A 16,175-nucleotide genomic window follows, 5' to 3' on the forward strand; every position below is an offset into this window, starting at 1 on the left:
TTAAGTCTCATTTATTTAATTATTTTTAATTTTAAATATTAATATTTTGGATTTATCCTTTAATAGACTTTCATAAATTAAAAATTTTATTAATTTATTTATGTAAATTAAAATCTCATTTTCATTATCATTTATTATTCTCATTATCAATAAAATTTTACAATTTTAATGTTAGAATTAGTTATAGTAAAATTAATTTTGTTATTTATATAATTATTTATTTTACAATAACATCTTAGACTTTGATTTTAATGGACTTTTACAAATTAAAATAGTATTCTCATTATTATTTTTTATTCTCATTATCAACTAGTGTTGAATTAAGAAATTAATAAATTTAATTAGTGGTGACAAACATTATTTTCGGATAAAATAAATAATTAGTATTGATTAATTATAATTGCATATTACTAATTATTTAGTATTGCAAGCCAAAACTCAACATTACAACAACCTAATATAAAAGCAAGCAACCCAAACTGATTGAAATTAATAAACAAGGTTGGCGGGCTATAAAGCAAGGAAAGCCCAAAGAAATCAAAGCAAGATAACTAATGGGCTGAATTTGAGTAGAACCACATCCAAGCCCGAATTGATTTTAAACCCCTCTCACTTGCTTTTACCAATTCAACGTTTTTCTCTTCTCTTACCATGTCAAATCACAAACTCAGAAAAGTGAGAAAGAGAAAGAGAAAACTTCTTCCCTAAAGTAATCATCAAAAAAGCAAGAAAGAGAAAGTCCAAGCTTGAAACTCAGAAGTCTAATCACCTATTTCAAACCAAATTAAGCTTAGGTTAAAGGTAACCTATTTTCTTTTACATGCAACACACTTTTTTCTCTTCATCTTCAACTCTCTGCCACTCCATTTCGGATTATATGGAAAAGAGGATTTTCTGTTCCTCACTGTTGTGCATCAACGGCTGAGAATATGTCTTGGGACCAAGTTGTATTTCAATGGTCAAGATCTGGATTTACCATTGAAGAAATCTTTTCTGCTGTTAAAGTGGCTTTCGGTCAACCAAGGAAGGTCAGAAGCAAAGTTTCCATTGTGAGGATTAATGGAAAAAAGTGAGACAGTTGGTTGGTGAAGCTCAAGGCTCAAGAAATTGACCTAGAAAGAGCAACCAAGCAACATGCAAGGAGATAAAATAAGACTTTCTGCTCATTCAGAACCAAGGAGAGAAAACCAGAGTTTGGAAAGTTAAGTTCTTAGAAGAAGTTCCTCTACTTGGATAATGGTTTCTTTCAAAGAAGCATTCGGCCAATACTGAAAAACTGTATCTGATATTTGCAAATCTGGTTTTGCACAAAGTGAAGAGGCTGTTGATCTTTTCTATGTTAATCTTTCTGTAATTTCTTGTGAGAAAAGACATTGTGAAAAAGCTCAAGTAAAAGTCATGAATGGAAAAAGGTTGAGTGATACACTTGAGAGAAAAGTCTAGAGTTATTTTCTGATTTCTTTAGGTTGGTTAAGTGTCTTGTATCTTGTACCTATTAGGTATCCCTTTCTTAGTTGGGTTAGCACTAAGAGTGAATAGTTATGTGTTAGCATAACCAATGTCAAGTTATGTTAGAACTTGAGTGTGAAATTGGTGTATGTAATACTTTTAACTATAGTGAAAATTCCTCCATTGTTGTGGAGGAGACTAGACGTAGGTTGCATAGCACAAGGCAACCAAACCAGGATATATGTTGGTGTTAGCTTTTTCTCTTCTCTGTTGTGTTCTGTTTTCTGATATTCATGAGACAAAAATAAATTGTCTCATAAATTTCCGCTACTGAGTACAAATAGAATCAGAATTGAAAGTTTGAGTTAAAAGGTCACAACAGCAACTTTAAAAGGAAGGTATAGATTCAACCCCTATTCTCTAAGCTTACCACAACCTTCAACTAGATTTTATAATTTTAATATTAAAATTTGTTATAGTAAATTTTTTTTCTATATAGTTATTTATTTTACAATTTTAATTCTAAAAGTTCTAAAGTATTCCGTAATATTGTTTATATAGTTATTTATTTTATTTTCATATTAGTAATAAACTTAAAAATAATTATATTTATAAATTTTATTTTAATATAAATATTATCATATTATTTTTATTTAAAATTTTTTACTCTTAATTTTTTTTTTCAAATTCTACCACTGAAAAAGTATTAAATTATCAATTAATGATCGTTTTTTAGTGGTTAAAAATAATTAATTTAGTTCAACGTATACTTAAAATATATTTATATAAGTATATAACATATACACCTATAGAGTGCGAGTTGATTGAATAAGATTTAGACTTAATTCGCACCCAATCTCACCCACACAAAAATTCTATCTGCACTCTATCCTGTTCACAATCTTACCGATCGAATTATTCAAATTGAGTACCCGCAGGTAGAATGTCGCTTATTATTTTTTGTGTGGGAGAGAGGTGAGTGTATCTCACAATGATGGGAGAAGAGATGAGTTTTTCATTGTTATGGTGTGAACAAAACGGACCCTCCGATTTGTTTCATTTTTTAAATCAACAATCACAAATCGGATGGTCCGATTTGTGTTTTTGAAAATAAAAAAAAATTTTAATGTTGAAATCGGACCATCCGATTTCTATTTTAAAAAATAAAAAAAATAAAAATGCAAAACGGACCATGCAATTTGTAGTTTGCTTTTTTTATCAAACAAATCGGACCCTCCGATTTGTACTTTGCTTTTTTTTTAAACAAATCGGACCGTCCGATTTGAATAAAACACCATATAAAAAAAAAACACCTAATCTTCTCATAACAATGTATTACACATATATTTATACAATATAAAAAAAATTAGCCGTAGAATGTATGTTGTCATTCCTACTCATAATTTTTGAAAGTCATATTTAAAAAATGACTAAGTTCAATATTTTTATTCAATAATAAATATTCTATCACATAGATATTTTTTCCAATTCAATTTTATTTAAGCATGCTGAAATTCTTGTTGACTTTAATATCGAAGTTTTTTTTGCAGTACTCCCACCTCCAACTATGGGCTACTAAGTCGAGATTCTTACTCAAAAAGCGTTTAGACATTATGTATAATACCAAATCCACTTAAAAACACAATGCTAATTGAATGAATTTATATAGAATAAAATGAAATAAAGTTTAATAGAATTGTAAAATTATAATTTTTTGTTAGATTATTTTAATAAAATGATTCTTCACTCAAATGAAAAAAATATAATAATATGCTTGGTTGTGTTTTTATTTTTACTATTTTTGTTCTAAAATCCTTAGGAGGAAAAAAGTGAAAACAAAATGTAATAATTAAAAAATAAATTATATTTTTCCATGTCTTTGACAAAATTATAAAAATAAAATATAAAAAACACAAACTAAACAAATTATAATATATTAGTTTTTGGTGAAATTACAGAAATTTTATTTTCTTCACATATACATAACATTTATCTAAACAGTGAAAGCACATTTTAAGAAAAAACATTGAATTAACCACCTTTAAAAACACATGAAAAAATTTAAAATTCAAAACTCTTAGTTTGTTTTGCATATATATATATATATATATATATATATAGTCATTACTTTTATTTTTAATTGAATAAGAAATACACAAATTTCCTTTACGCTTTCAATTTTATTAAGAAAAAATAAACATACTTATTACCAAGGAGTGAATTTGTCCATTAATTATAATTTCACGTTTCTTTGATTTATTTTTTAATTTAATAAATATGATTAAAAATAAAATAATAAATTTATAATTAATACAACATAATATTAAAATTAATTTAAAATATATATAGTTTTAATCTCTTCATATACATGAGATAGGATGAAGTTGAATTCGTCTTAATTCATATCCGACTCTAAATAACGACCGAATCTATATTTAAAATTTTTTATTCAACTTTGAATCTGTAAAATTACATCAAATTAGTCTCCAAAATATTCAGAGTCAGATCGAATTATATACACCCTAATAACATTAAAAAAATATGGATGACATATCATGCTTCTCATGAGTACTAATGATCGTGATATTTAAATTAAAATGAAATTTTTTTTGTATATACAAAGTCTAATAAATTATATATCTTTAAAGTTTAAAGCACAATTATGTTTTCTTTTGTGACCGAAGCATACTTATATAAAAAGTTAATAAAAATATAGAATTAATAAATAATAGTGTTTCTTAAATAAAATTAGTGAATTTGTTTTACTTCTATGTTATGAGTATATTTTCAAAATATAAAATGGTAAATTTGTGTTGGTATAAAATAGAAGTTTCATTTATACCTCATGTAATAATAAACTTGAGGAAGAAAAGGAATGTACTGTTTTGGAATCCTCCTCCCCAAAAGAAGAGAGAAAAAAAATAAAAATTCACAAAAAATGGTGGACAAAGACAATTTGTTGTGTGTATGTTTTCTATCATTGCTATCCAAAATTTACTGAGCTCTAATGATTTAAATTAGACCTACCCATTTTAAGAACAAGAGTTGAACCACTTAAATTAACTCACCATAAATAAAAATTTATGTGCATAGTCACTCATGTAATTTCTCGGTGTGACTAATATATTTACAATATTACAAATCAAATGTATATATATATATCCAAATTCCAAATCAAATATATTGTGAGCTTGGAAATAATTGCAGCAAGGTGGGGTGGCTATGGTGGGTAATGCAAATTTAATGCACCTTGTGAATGTGACTATGAAGGACAACGGTATCCGCGGATAATGCGGAATTGCCACTTGCTTATTCCTCTGATTGACACGTGTCTCCATTATTTGTATATATCCAATCCAATCAAACTTGAAGCTTTCTATGACCATGGAAAATATGTAAAATAATTACATAATATAATAGGACATGTTTAAATATTTATTGAGCAATTTTTTTGTTGAATAATGATATTTAAATCAGAAAACTATTTTTTAAGACACTTGTTAAGATATTTAGTATAGAATTTTTTATTAAAAATTAATGCTTTTATAGTATATCAAATGTCTTATTGCTATAAAATATTTTTTATAAAAATAAAAAATAATTAAATAAAATTTTTATTGCTTTTTTTATAATGGACACTTTGAATACTGCTATCACTTATCACTTATGTTAATTCCATTGTGTTTTTCCTAATTCTGGGTATAGTTAATTAAGTGTCAAAATAAAAAAAAAATATTTTGAGTAGAAAAACTTTAAAATTTCAAACTAATTATCTGAAATATTTATAACTAACAAAATATTGGCATCATATTTGAAGATAAATAATTCAGTCGTAAATCAACACATGCTTTGGTCTCTTCCCGTGATTTTCATGCCACCATTGAACACTTTAACTTGTTTTAATATTATTATTATTATCATCATGATCATCATTAAAGCTTATGGCACCAAATAATGCCACATATTAAAAATAGACAATATTATTATTGTTTATATTAGTTATTTATCTCATATCAACTTTATTAAAAGTTTAGGCTTTGACTGGGACCCAGTGAGCAGAGTGCTGTATATGATAAGAGTGTCATTTTGCGGCGATTCATGAAATTTCACCAATTAAAATTAGAATTAGAATTAGGTGAGTCATCAGTCATCACCCTCAAGTTTTGCCAACACATTAATTTAGTATGAAAATTTATTATATAATGAATAGTAGTAAAATTCTGGATAAAAACTTTAATATGGCTGGTTGATTAGAAAATGGGAATTACGAGAGATTTAGAAAAATATAAATGGTCAAAGAGATTTTTTAAATTAATAATTTGTGAAATAAATTGTAAATTTTATTTTTAAATAATAAAATAATTAAAGTGTTTCGGACAAAACAGAACATAATCGACCAATTAAGGCCGATATGCCACCATATACCATAATCAACGAATTTCAACAAATAATAGTGTACCGTAATAAATATTTAATGCTGGAAAAACTGCCGTTCTAGATGGAACGACTAAAAAAAAGATAACTATTGGATAAACATATTAATATAAAAAGTCTGTATATATACAAGTCTTTTTGACTTACAAGTCTTATAAATTGTTACACATACAGGTCTTTTAATGCGTTATTCAACCGTTTTCTGTTTTAAAAGCGCTACACTCACCATGTATTATGAACGACTCTTCTTCTTCTCCCTCTCCATCTCCCTCTCCCTCTCCCTCTCCCTCTCCCTCTCCCTCCTCCTCTTCCTCTTCTTCTTCTTCTTCTTCGTTTTTTTTCAATTTTCATGGTTTCTGAAATCAAACTTTGAAATCGTTTTGAAGATAATAGAACTTCAGAAATACACCTAAACGATTACAGAAATACACCAAAAGGATTACAGAAATACACCCAAATAGTTACAGGAATTCACCAAAACGATTATAGAAATACACTCAAAAGATTACAGAAATACACCCAAAGGATTACAAAACTACATCCAAAGGATTTAAGAAATACACCCGAAGTAAACCTTATGCATAATTCATAACTCTTTCTCTTTCTCCTTTTCATCTTCTGCTGCTTCTTCTTCTTCAAAAACGATTTCAGAGTTTGATGTCAAAAAACAATGAAAATCGAGAAGAAAGAAAACATAGAGAAAAACACATAAATGAAGAAGAAGAAGAGGAAGACGAGGAAGAAGAATGTGCAGCAAAAAGAAGAAGAGGGAGAAAGAGAAGGCAAGAAACGAAAGAAAGGGAGAAGAAGAAGAGTAAGAGGAAGAAGAACGTGCAGCAAGAGGAAGAAGAAAAAGGAGAAAGAGAAGGCAAGAAACGAAAGAAAAGAAGAAGAAGAAGAAGATGAAGAGGAAGAAGAACGATTCGAAATGTGTTTTGAGCGTTAGTTTTAATTGGACTTGTAAGACTTACAAACTTTAATCACTTATATGCGAAGAATTTCTCTTAATATAAAAACTCAATCTACAATCTCACACTCTATTAATTTTAGTATTGAAATATCTTATAGATAGATTGTCTATCAAATTTAATTTTACACTTGATGAAGTTAGATTCTCTTGCCTTCACTTCCTCAAATCGTGACCTTGTTTTAAATACGAACATAAAAATAAATTAGTAAAATAGAGTTTGTCTCAATTCAAAAATTTTTCACATCAATTATATCTTCACAAATAATGAAATTATACTATTTTATGTAATTTACTTGACAAATTATTAGTATGCTAAAATTAAAAAGCGAAAATTTGTTTAGATAAAGTAATGGATAATTCAATTTAATTTTTTTAATACGAAGGTTATTATGGAAGTTAGAAAGCAACCTTCTTTATACATGTAATATTTATTAATAATATTTGAATGGAAACTAAAAATTAAGTTAAATTTTGTCAAAATAAAACAATAAGTAGAGAATTGCAATCAAATTTATCTAGGGTGAAATAAAATCCATTTGATAATTTCTAAATTCTAATGATGATATTTCTTATATGGTTTAAGTTTGCATGTGATATATTTATATGAATGTCCTCATAGATCATACAATTTTCACAATCGTTTAATTTGTTGACATGAGAAATATATATATATATATACACACTATATATTATTATTTCGATATATTTATGACGAACCAAAATAGTGTCCTTCAATCATTCACTTGATTAAGTATTGTCTTTTTCTTACGAGTGCTGTAAATTCGTTACCACCCCCTATAATTATGACTTGACAAGTTGGACGGGGCCAATGAATTATTTCATGGAGTTTTTTCATTATATAAATGTGTCCCTTAAGATGAAATATTTGGCAGGTTTAATTTGTGCATGTACGTATATGGGGCAGGGATTATTTAGTATGGAAATTAATAATTAAAGAAGAAATTTAAAAAAAAATGCCAAAGATGAATAATAACTATGTTATGTTGTTATGTTGCGAATAACGAAGCAGCAAGTGATGTTGCTGTTTTTGAGTGCAAGCTCATCAATGACGACATTGAAAGATATATGACCAACAAGGCACCAAAATTGTGGATATAAGCCTCTCTATATCTAGGTTTGAGCTTGCAAGTGATAGTTGATTTGGTTATTTTTTGAGTGTGACATTGTATATATATTTAGGAACAAACCAAACCCCCTATTTTATCTATGTGGATCTTATATACAAATTTGGCATCTATGGAAGATAAGGTGCTTATCATAATTATTAGGGTTATGCTAAATTGCTAAGTATGAAGGGTATGTATTAGATGTTTTATACTCTTGTCATAATATAATTTGTTTTTTTTGTAGGTTTAATTAATCTATTAATTTCTATAATTTTATCAAATTTTTAATTAATTTTTTATATATATATTTTTTAATTAAATCTCTATAACATATCAAATTTTGTAAGTACGTCTTTACATGACCAAAATGTTGAAAATAACTGAATATTCTATTAAACTATAGAAAATATTCAGTCAAGTATTAGGCATATTCGTTTTGTTTAACGAAATATACCGTTAATTCCAACATTTTTATCACGTAGGAATTTAATTACAAAATCTAATACGATATAGGGACTCAATCAAAAAGAAAAAAAAGTATAGAAACCTATTAAACATTCAGTAAAATTATAGAGACCGCCAAAATAATTAAATATTTTTTTTTATTTCACTCATTTGCGATGATTGTTTTAAACCGTCGCAACAACAACTACAAAATTGATAAATTGTAATAATTTTGACAAGTCGTTGTTCTTTACCAATTTTATTGTAAAAACTCCGTATTTATATTTTTTTTTAAGGTGAAATTACACTCAATTTTATAACATAACAATTCAATGTGTCTTGTATTTATCTGTTATTATTGAGCTACTTACATTTTTCTAATTTTACATGTTTTACACTTTATATATGTAGTTTAGAATTTGAAAATAATACTTACAATAAGTCAGCACCCCTTGCCCATTTTTAACTAATTTTTCAGTTAGAATATAATCAAACTCATCACTCGGTTTTAATAAATTGTAACCTTGCGTGAGATATATATTTACAATGTATAATATCTTATAAATATTTAATCTTGATAATTAGTTGCTTGATCATTATATTACTTTTGTTGCAGAATTTATTTTATTAATTATTTCTAATTAGCTTGAACATTATTTGATCATTATTTTGAAAAATAATTAGGATGGATAGGGACATGGAAGTATCAAGAGATTTATCTAAATGGTTTTCGACCATTATTGGGCGTAGATATTTTTTCTTAGACATTGAAGCTTCATGAGAAGTACAAACACGTTTTCTTTTTTCTTTTTTTTTTTAAATATATAAGTGCTCAAGTACATCAAATATAATTTGAAAAAATAATTTTTGTGGTGGGGATAGTTTTAATTTATTTCAATAAACTTTGTTTTGGACAAAATAAATTTTATTTCAGACTTTTTTACAAAAATACAAATTACTGTTCTAAAGTTTGACTAATGTGTATTAATATTTAACTTCTAAACTTTTTAAGTGTACATGTAATAATTTCACTCTCCTCAAACGTCAAATGCTACAAGCTCTTTTCCCTTCTAAATTTCTTTCTATAATTATATAAAAACAATAAAAAATAAAAATAAAATAAGAATTTAATAGTATCAATAAAGCTCACCACATGTTTATGTTTTTAGATAACTTCAATGAAAACACCTCACAATCTCACATCCAAATTAAATCTCATGTAATTTGCTTTGTAGACATAATTATTATTACTCTTAATAAAAAAGATAGATTATTGTGAAATAAAAACTAACAAAAAAAATTATATTTTATATTATTCAATAACTTCATAGTCATATTATATAAATTTAACACATATATAAGAAGTAGGTTATTTTACATAATAAGTCAATGTTCCCTGACCTCAATTCTTTTTTTTTTCTCCAGTAATTAAAAAATATGTACGGAACATAGTGTGAACTCAGAAGGCTAAGCTATAATAATCTTATACTATTGTCAATTTGTCATATATGGTCTTTTTTTTTATATGCATAGATTGATTAATTAACAATTAACAAAGGAAACAATAAAAAAGAAAACCTAAATAAATAAGGACTAGTTGGGCACATGATGAAAATAGGATTAAAAAAATCAATAAACCTTGATTTAACATAAAGTTATACAAGACATTACTTTTATTTATTTTTCTTTCTTTTTTAAAAATGTTTATTATAGATATCTAAAAGGTACATATTAAATGATCTCCATAGAAATTAAACTGAAAATAAAAGTAATAGTATTTTTCTTTCCTTAACAAGAAATACAAAAACTTAACAAGGAAAGACCTTACTAATAAAGAAACTTAACTACTAATTATAAGTGATTGTGAAGGACCGTACCCTGTATATGAATTATGAATATTAGTACTGAAGATTAATAGCAAAAGAAACAAACATGCAGTGTGAATATTAATTAATCTAAATAGACACAAAAATATATTAATTAAACCAAATAATTGAATAACATATCATATGTAATGAGAGAGACATTGGGAAATTAAAGATACTTGGGATTGGGAGCATTGGAGACCTTCCAAGCAAGTTATGGCAGAAATGGACAAATAAAACTGGGCCCCAAATTTCAACAACTTCTTTGTTCCCTTCTTAGCCTCATTTCAATCTCTCAATTTCCTTGCAACATTAAAATTTAAAGGGTACTGTTAGGGAGTCAATGACCTGAACATACAATGTGTATAATGTGTTAAATTTTTAGTTCATGAATAAAATGAACATCATTCATACTATTCAGAATAATCATCCGATATCAGGTATAATAAATATCTCATGTCATAATATCACTCATCCCAAAAACTTAAGTTGATTTTGGAGTTTACCAAAGATCAAATCTTTGACCTTTTGAATCTAAAACTCTAATACCATGTGATCAACCCACTCATCCCAAAAGTATAATTTGACAAGACAATGTAACATTAATGATCATATTTCTAATACTTCCTAAACCTCCATTGTACGCTTAGACCATTGGCTCCCTATACGTTGTCAAATTTAAAAGAATATATTTTTTATTTTTTATTTATTTATTTTTGTTAGTTGCTAACTGAAAACGAAAGTAGATTCTCTATTCTTAAGCTTAACCGTTTAACCGGTAAATTCTATAAAGTAAAAGGGAAAAAAAATTAGGGACATGGATAGAGTTTGGTATTTCTCATTCATGAAGCTGTTTATTTTTCTTTTTTAAAGAAAATCATTATTGGATGAAACATAATTCCATGTAAAAGAGAGTGATAAGAGTTGCTCAATAAAAAAGTTCAAAATGTAACTCAAAATTTGTAGGATTATATATTGGAATTTTGATATGTGAAAAATTAGATTCAATACCTTAGACCTAGTCAAATTTGAATTAATTTGATTATATTGTTATTGTAAACATTTTTATATAATTATTTAATTATAGAAAAATGATATACCACTCTTATTTTTAATAATACTACTATACGCATAAATTTATTACATTAATTTTTTACATTGTATATTTGCATAAATTTATAAAAAAATAATATTATTAAATAGGAATGACAATATTTATTTCTTTAATTATATATTATCACATTAATAAAATTATCTTTTTTAATGATTTACTATTTTAAAATGTTATGAAAAGTAAGTTTTTATTACATTATAGTGTATAATATCAATGATACCCATATACCAATTATCTTCTTATTTTCAGTCAATGTGTTTTTTTGGGCTATTGATTCTACCCAAAAAGCCCATTAACAAGGTTGCACAATGCACATGGCCCAATTTCAAAAGCTCAGTGCACTTTCCTCTCTCTCTCTCTCTCTCTCTCTCTCTCTCACACACACACACTCACGCACTGTAACCGTTTTGCAAGTTAGCTAGCGAGAGCTGACTACTAAGTATGGCGGAGTCACAGAAACCGGCGTCGTTTAACGAATCTGGCATATACTTCTTCAATGACGATTCAAACGCCGTTTTCCTGGACCCCGTTCGCGTTCTTAACCGTTCCTATAACAGATTCAATGTCTCTCCTTCCACCTACTATCCTCGTTTCTTCGAATCCCCGCGTAACGAACCTCTCTCCACCACCGTAACTACCTCGGAACAACAACCAAAACGGAAACGGAAACGGAACAAGAAGAAGGAACCTCCACCGTTGAACGCCAGAGAACAAATCGCCAATCGCCGTCACCAGGTATTCTATTTATTATTTATTTAAATGATTTATTTTAAATTACGTTCTTAATTTGACGGATATTTTATATTATGAAGGAACAATTCTTCGATGTCATAAAATTTTAAGCTGTATTTCAGTGTTAGTATCGTGAGTCGAGTTAGTTCGAGTTTGTTAGCATCTCAGAGGGAAGGATACTAATCCTTCATAAGGCGAGTTCATGAGCCAAGGATTTGAGCTTCAAAATTAGGCTCGATTGTTAATGAGCCGAGCACAATGCTAGTGAGAGTTGACCCTAAGCTATGCCAAGCTTGGAATCTGATAGCTCTTGTTCGGTTCAACTCATTTACAACTGTATTGTAATTTGTTAAATAAATGTGTTTATTGTTGTTGTTGTTGTTATATTGTGCAGGAAGCAAGGCCTTTGTTGTTGAAGGCACATGAGAGTTTGCTACAATGTACCGAAATGTTGGATGTATTGAGAACCTTGAGAAATGATTCTTGTGGCTGCTCAAAGAGGGAGCATGAGAGTGTCCAACACTCTTTCATTGACCTTGCTCGGGAAGTGCTGCACTTGGAGGTGACACTGAATATGCCTCTCCGTGAGCCTCAACAGCAGCTAATTGAGATTAATGGTGAGGGTTTTCATGCTTTCACTCTTTTGTTGAATAATGGAGGGAAATGTATTGAAAGCAAACAACTTAAAAGCGTTACGATTCTATCTCTATATTGTATTTATAGACAATGAAACTGAAACCTTTCCCCATTCATTTGTTTGATATACAATGGAATTCAACATTGGTCATATTCTATTTAGCTCCATAACATTTCATCATATTCTATTACCATGAAAGAATGATACATAGTCTTAGCTATTTCATGTTGGTAGGATTTCAATTAAGTTATTAATTGCCTAAGGTTGTAGTCGAGGTTTAGATACATGAATTTGTGCAGTTGCTTATTAGATTTAGTTTGTAGGTTAAATGTTGGACACTATTAGCTGGTGGAATGATAATTTACTCTGAATATAATTTTCGTCAGATGACTTCGCAAATGTGCAATGCTGTGAGCAGAGGGTGCTTCCTGCATTCAATAATTTGGTCACTAACGACACCGAGGATGATGTTGTAGCTGAAATTTTGAACAATCATTATATAGTGCCTCGACAGAGTTGTTTTTACATGGTATCTTTTCCTCCATACAATAATAATCAAATTTTCTTGGCTTTTGCATTTCGTATTGTTTTGGTTATTTGTCCTTTTGTTATGGAAAGTTTTTCTAGATTTCTTGGTAGCTGAAATTTTAAACTGAGATTTGATGGATGGTATCTTACATGTGTTTATATGTATTTGTTTTCATCATGTGGAAGTCTGATCTGGGACAGATTCGCAATCTAATTCCTGGTAATGGTTGGTTACATAAATTTCAATTTCTTGTTGACTTATATGCTTGGACCTTGGTTCCTGCTCACATTCAATAACTCTCCCATTGTTCATTGGCATGTTTATGCCACAATTGCCATCATGGAAAGAAATGATCTGTTTTACTTGTTGATAATACTTGGTATATTTCTTATGACCTTAAATAATTCACATCAACAGTTTCATGACATGTGAATGGAGTTATCTTGTCTTTATTGAATTATGTTTAGATCTGTATGATCTTATCAACAGAAAACCAGTTAATTTTTCATGTAGCATTTCTAAAGACAACTTGTTTGTGTTTAGGTGCTCACAAAAGGATCTCATATTATGTTTCATATTTAATTCAGCTTCCCTTTTAATTAATTCTTGCAGCTAATGCTGACTCTGGTTTCAACCTTATAGTAGTAGATCCACCATGGGAAAATGCTAGTGCCTCCCAGAAATCAAGGTATTTAAGCAGCACTATTGTTTGCTCAGATATCATGTGCCATCTTCTAAAAGAAGAGATTTGTATGCCATATAATTTTGGTGTTCAATCGCCTTTATGATATGCCATGCTTCTCTTAGATTGACTGTTCAGCTACATATTCTCTAACCCATCTTAAGAGGAGAATACCATCAAATGTTGTTTTTTTTTTCTTCATAAATTCTGATCTATTTCTTACACAATGCAGGTACCCAACCCTGCCCAACAGATACTTTTTATCCGTTCCTATTAAGCAACTTACTCACACTGATGGTGCACTTGTAGCCTTATGGGTGACCAACAGAGAGAAGCTTCGCAGTTTTGCAGAGAATGAGCTTTTTCCTGCATGGGGAGTTGGCTATGCTGCTACTTTTTATTGGCTAAAGGTGATATCTGAGTTCTTCGTACTGTTTGCCCTTAAAGTGTGTGATGCTATTCCAAACTCCGCTACATTATTAGAGATATTTTACTGTTAGATATCTTGAATATTAGTTACTGGTTGGTTGCATTTACAACCGTATATAGGGTACGCATGTATATCCAGCACTTTTCACCATTCAGTAAACTATTTTTCTATTTCTTTGCAACTCTTTCTTCTTTTACTATCATGATTCTCAACATACATCTGTACTTCTTGTCTATGGCAGGTGAAAGCAAATGGATCCTTGATTGGTGATATTGATCTCTTCCATCATAGGCCATATGAATGCCTTATTCTGGGATACATCGCTGGGAAGGTAAACTCTTCAAATTATTACTTTATAGGCCCTCTAGCCACCATAAACTTTTTCCCCTTATTTTTATATATCTCTCATCTCTCATTTCCATTCTTTCATCCTTGATAGGTGAACAATTCTTCTAAGCATTCAAAATTTAAACCTGTGAAGGATCATCATGTGATTATGACCATTCCCGGTGATTACTCAAGAAAGCCCCCAATTGCAGGTATTCTTCTTGTCTGATTAATGTGCGGATGTTTTACTTTTATGTGGTTGCTAATTTGTGCTGAGAACCTTGTAGGATTTGAATGCTAGTTCATTTTTTCTTTTCTTTATAATATGAACAGATTTGTTATTGGATTATGTTCCTGGGCTCCGACCTCCTCGATGCATAGAACTGTTTGCTAGGGAACTGACAGCTGGTTGGGTTTCTTGGGGGAACGAACCCCTTCACTTCCAAGATTCTAGATATTTTGTCAAAAGATAGATAGATAATAGATACTATACTTCTTTGCAGTAAGGTGCTAACCAAGCGACCACATGTTTAATTTTTTCTTCTCTCCTCGTGGGGTGGTATAAGGTTATGCGGTAGGCCGGAGTTTTGTGCATTATGGTGTTCAATAGATAGATGATTATTGTACAAGTGAAATATGATCAAATTTTTGTTCATGCCTGAATTTGTATCGTCTATTTCTGGTGCTGCTTTTTTGCTGCATGTTATGTTGACTGAATATTATTTAGGGTTTCAACTTATCCGATTAGAGGAATTATGACTGCTGCTCCTATTAGATGTTTTCTATCTCCTTATTTGAACTCGAGACTACTGAAAAGCAGACGAGTTTTTTAACCGGAGTAATGTTGATTGAATTTTTCTTTTTAAGAAAACTTTTTTCGGAGCTTGTTTGAATATTTGTATCTCTCGTCCAACACCCTATTTTTGTTTTGTCCCTTTTTGTATTCTTTTTCATTCTTATGTGGCTTGGGGAGGAAACAAAAGCTATATCGAAGCTTTGCTTCTACTTTGAGGGAGTGGCTTTAGTCTTTAGCAGGAAAAGGTTGCTAAATAATGTAACAACTAATAAGACATTTTGTTGCAAAATTTGATATCGTTTTGGGTTCTTAGCAGATTCATATAGAGAAAGTTCGTATATCCTCTTTTTGTATAGTTGCTGTTGTTCCTCACCAATATTATGATCTGGTTGCCAAACTAATTGTGACTTGTTTGGCTCGTGCCTAGTGCAAAATATTTTAGTATTTGTTATATATAATTAAATTAAATAATGATAATAATGATAAAAAATCACCGAAAGCGATTCCCATGCCACTTTCCCGTTCTTTTCAATGCCTTGTCCAATATGTCTAAGTACTTTAAATGTACACTTCAAAATATTCTTGTTTAGATTTTATGACAAATTATATTGGCCTTTTCTCTTTTGAATTCAGACAATT

General features: G+C 29.0%; 1 protein-coding gene across 1 annotated transcript; it reads left to right on the forward strand.

Moving 5' to 3' along the window:
• Window positions 1-11,717: 11,717 nt before the first annotated feature.
• LOC112697941 (methyltransferase-like protein 2) lies at window positions 11,718-15,493 on the forward strand. Its single transcript, XM_025751339.3, has 9 exons — window positions 11,718-12,138; window positions 12,530-12,752; window positions 13,159-13,301; window positions 13,487-13,520; window positions 13,914-13,989; window positions 14,216-14,393; window positions 14,655-14,744; window positions 14,853-14,952; window positions 15,074-15,493. The coding sequence occupies exons 1-9, from the start codon at window positions 11,845-11,847 to the stop codon at window positions 15,211-15,213; spliced, it is 1,278 nt and encodes a 425-aa protein (XP_025607124.1). The 5' UTR covers window positions 11,718-11,844; the 3' UTR covers window positions 15,214-15,493.
• The last annotated feature ends 682 nt before the right edge of the window (window positions 15,494-16,175 follow it).

The sequence above is a fragment of the Arachis hypogaea genome, chromosome 6 (assembly GCF_003086295.3).
Source record: "Arachis hypogaea cultivar Tifrunner chromosome 6, arahy.Tifrunner.gnm2.J5K5, whole genome shotgun sequence".
NCBI lineage: Eukaryota > Viridiplantae > Streptophyta > Magnoliopsida > Fabales > Fabaceae > Arachis > Arachis hypogaea.

Coding starts and splice junctions, on each gene's coding strand:
- LOC112697941 (XM_025751339.3), top strand. CDS start 11,845: ATGGCGGAGTCACAGAAACCGGCGTCGTTTAACGAATCTGGCATATAC. Junction 13,302..13,486: donor GACAGAGTTGTTTTTACATG/GTATCTTTTCCT, acceptor ATCATGTGGAAG/TCTGATCTGGGACAGATTCG. Junction 14,394..14,654: donor CTACTTTTTATTGGCTAAAG/GTGATATCTGAG, acceptor TGTCTATGGCAG/GTGAAAGCAAATGGATCCTT.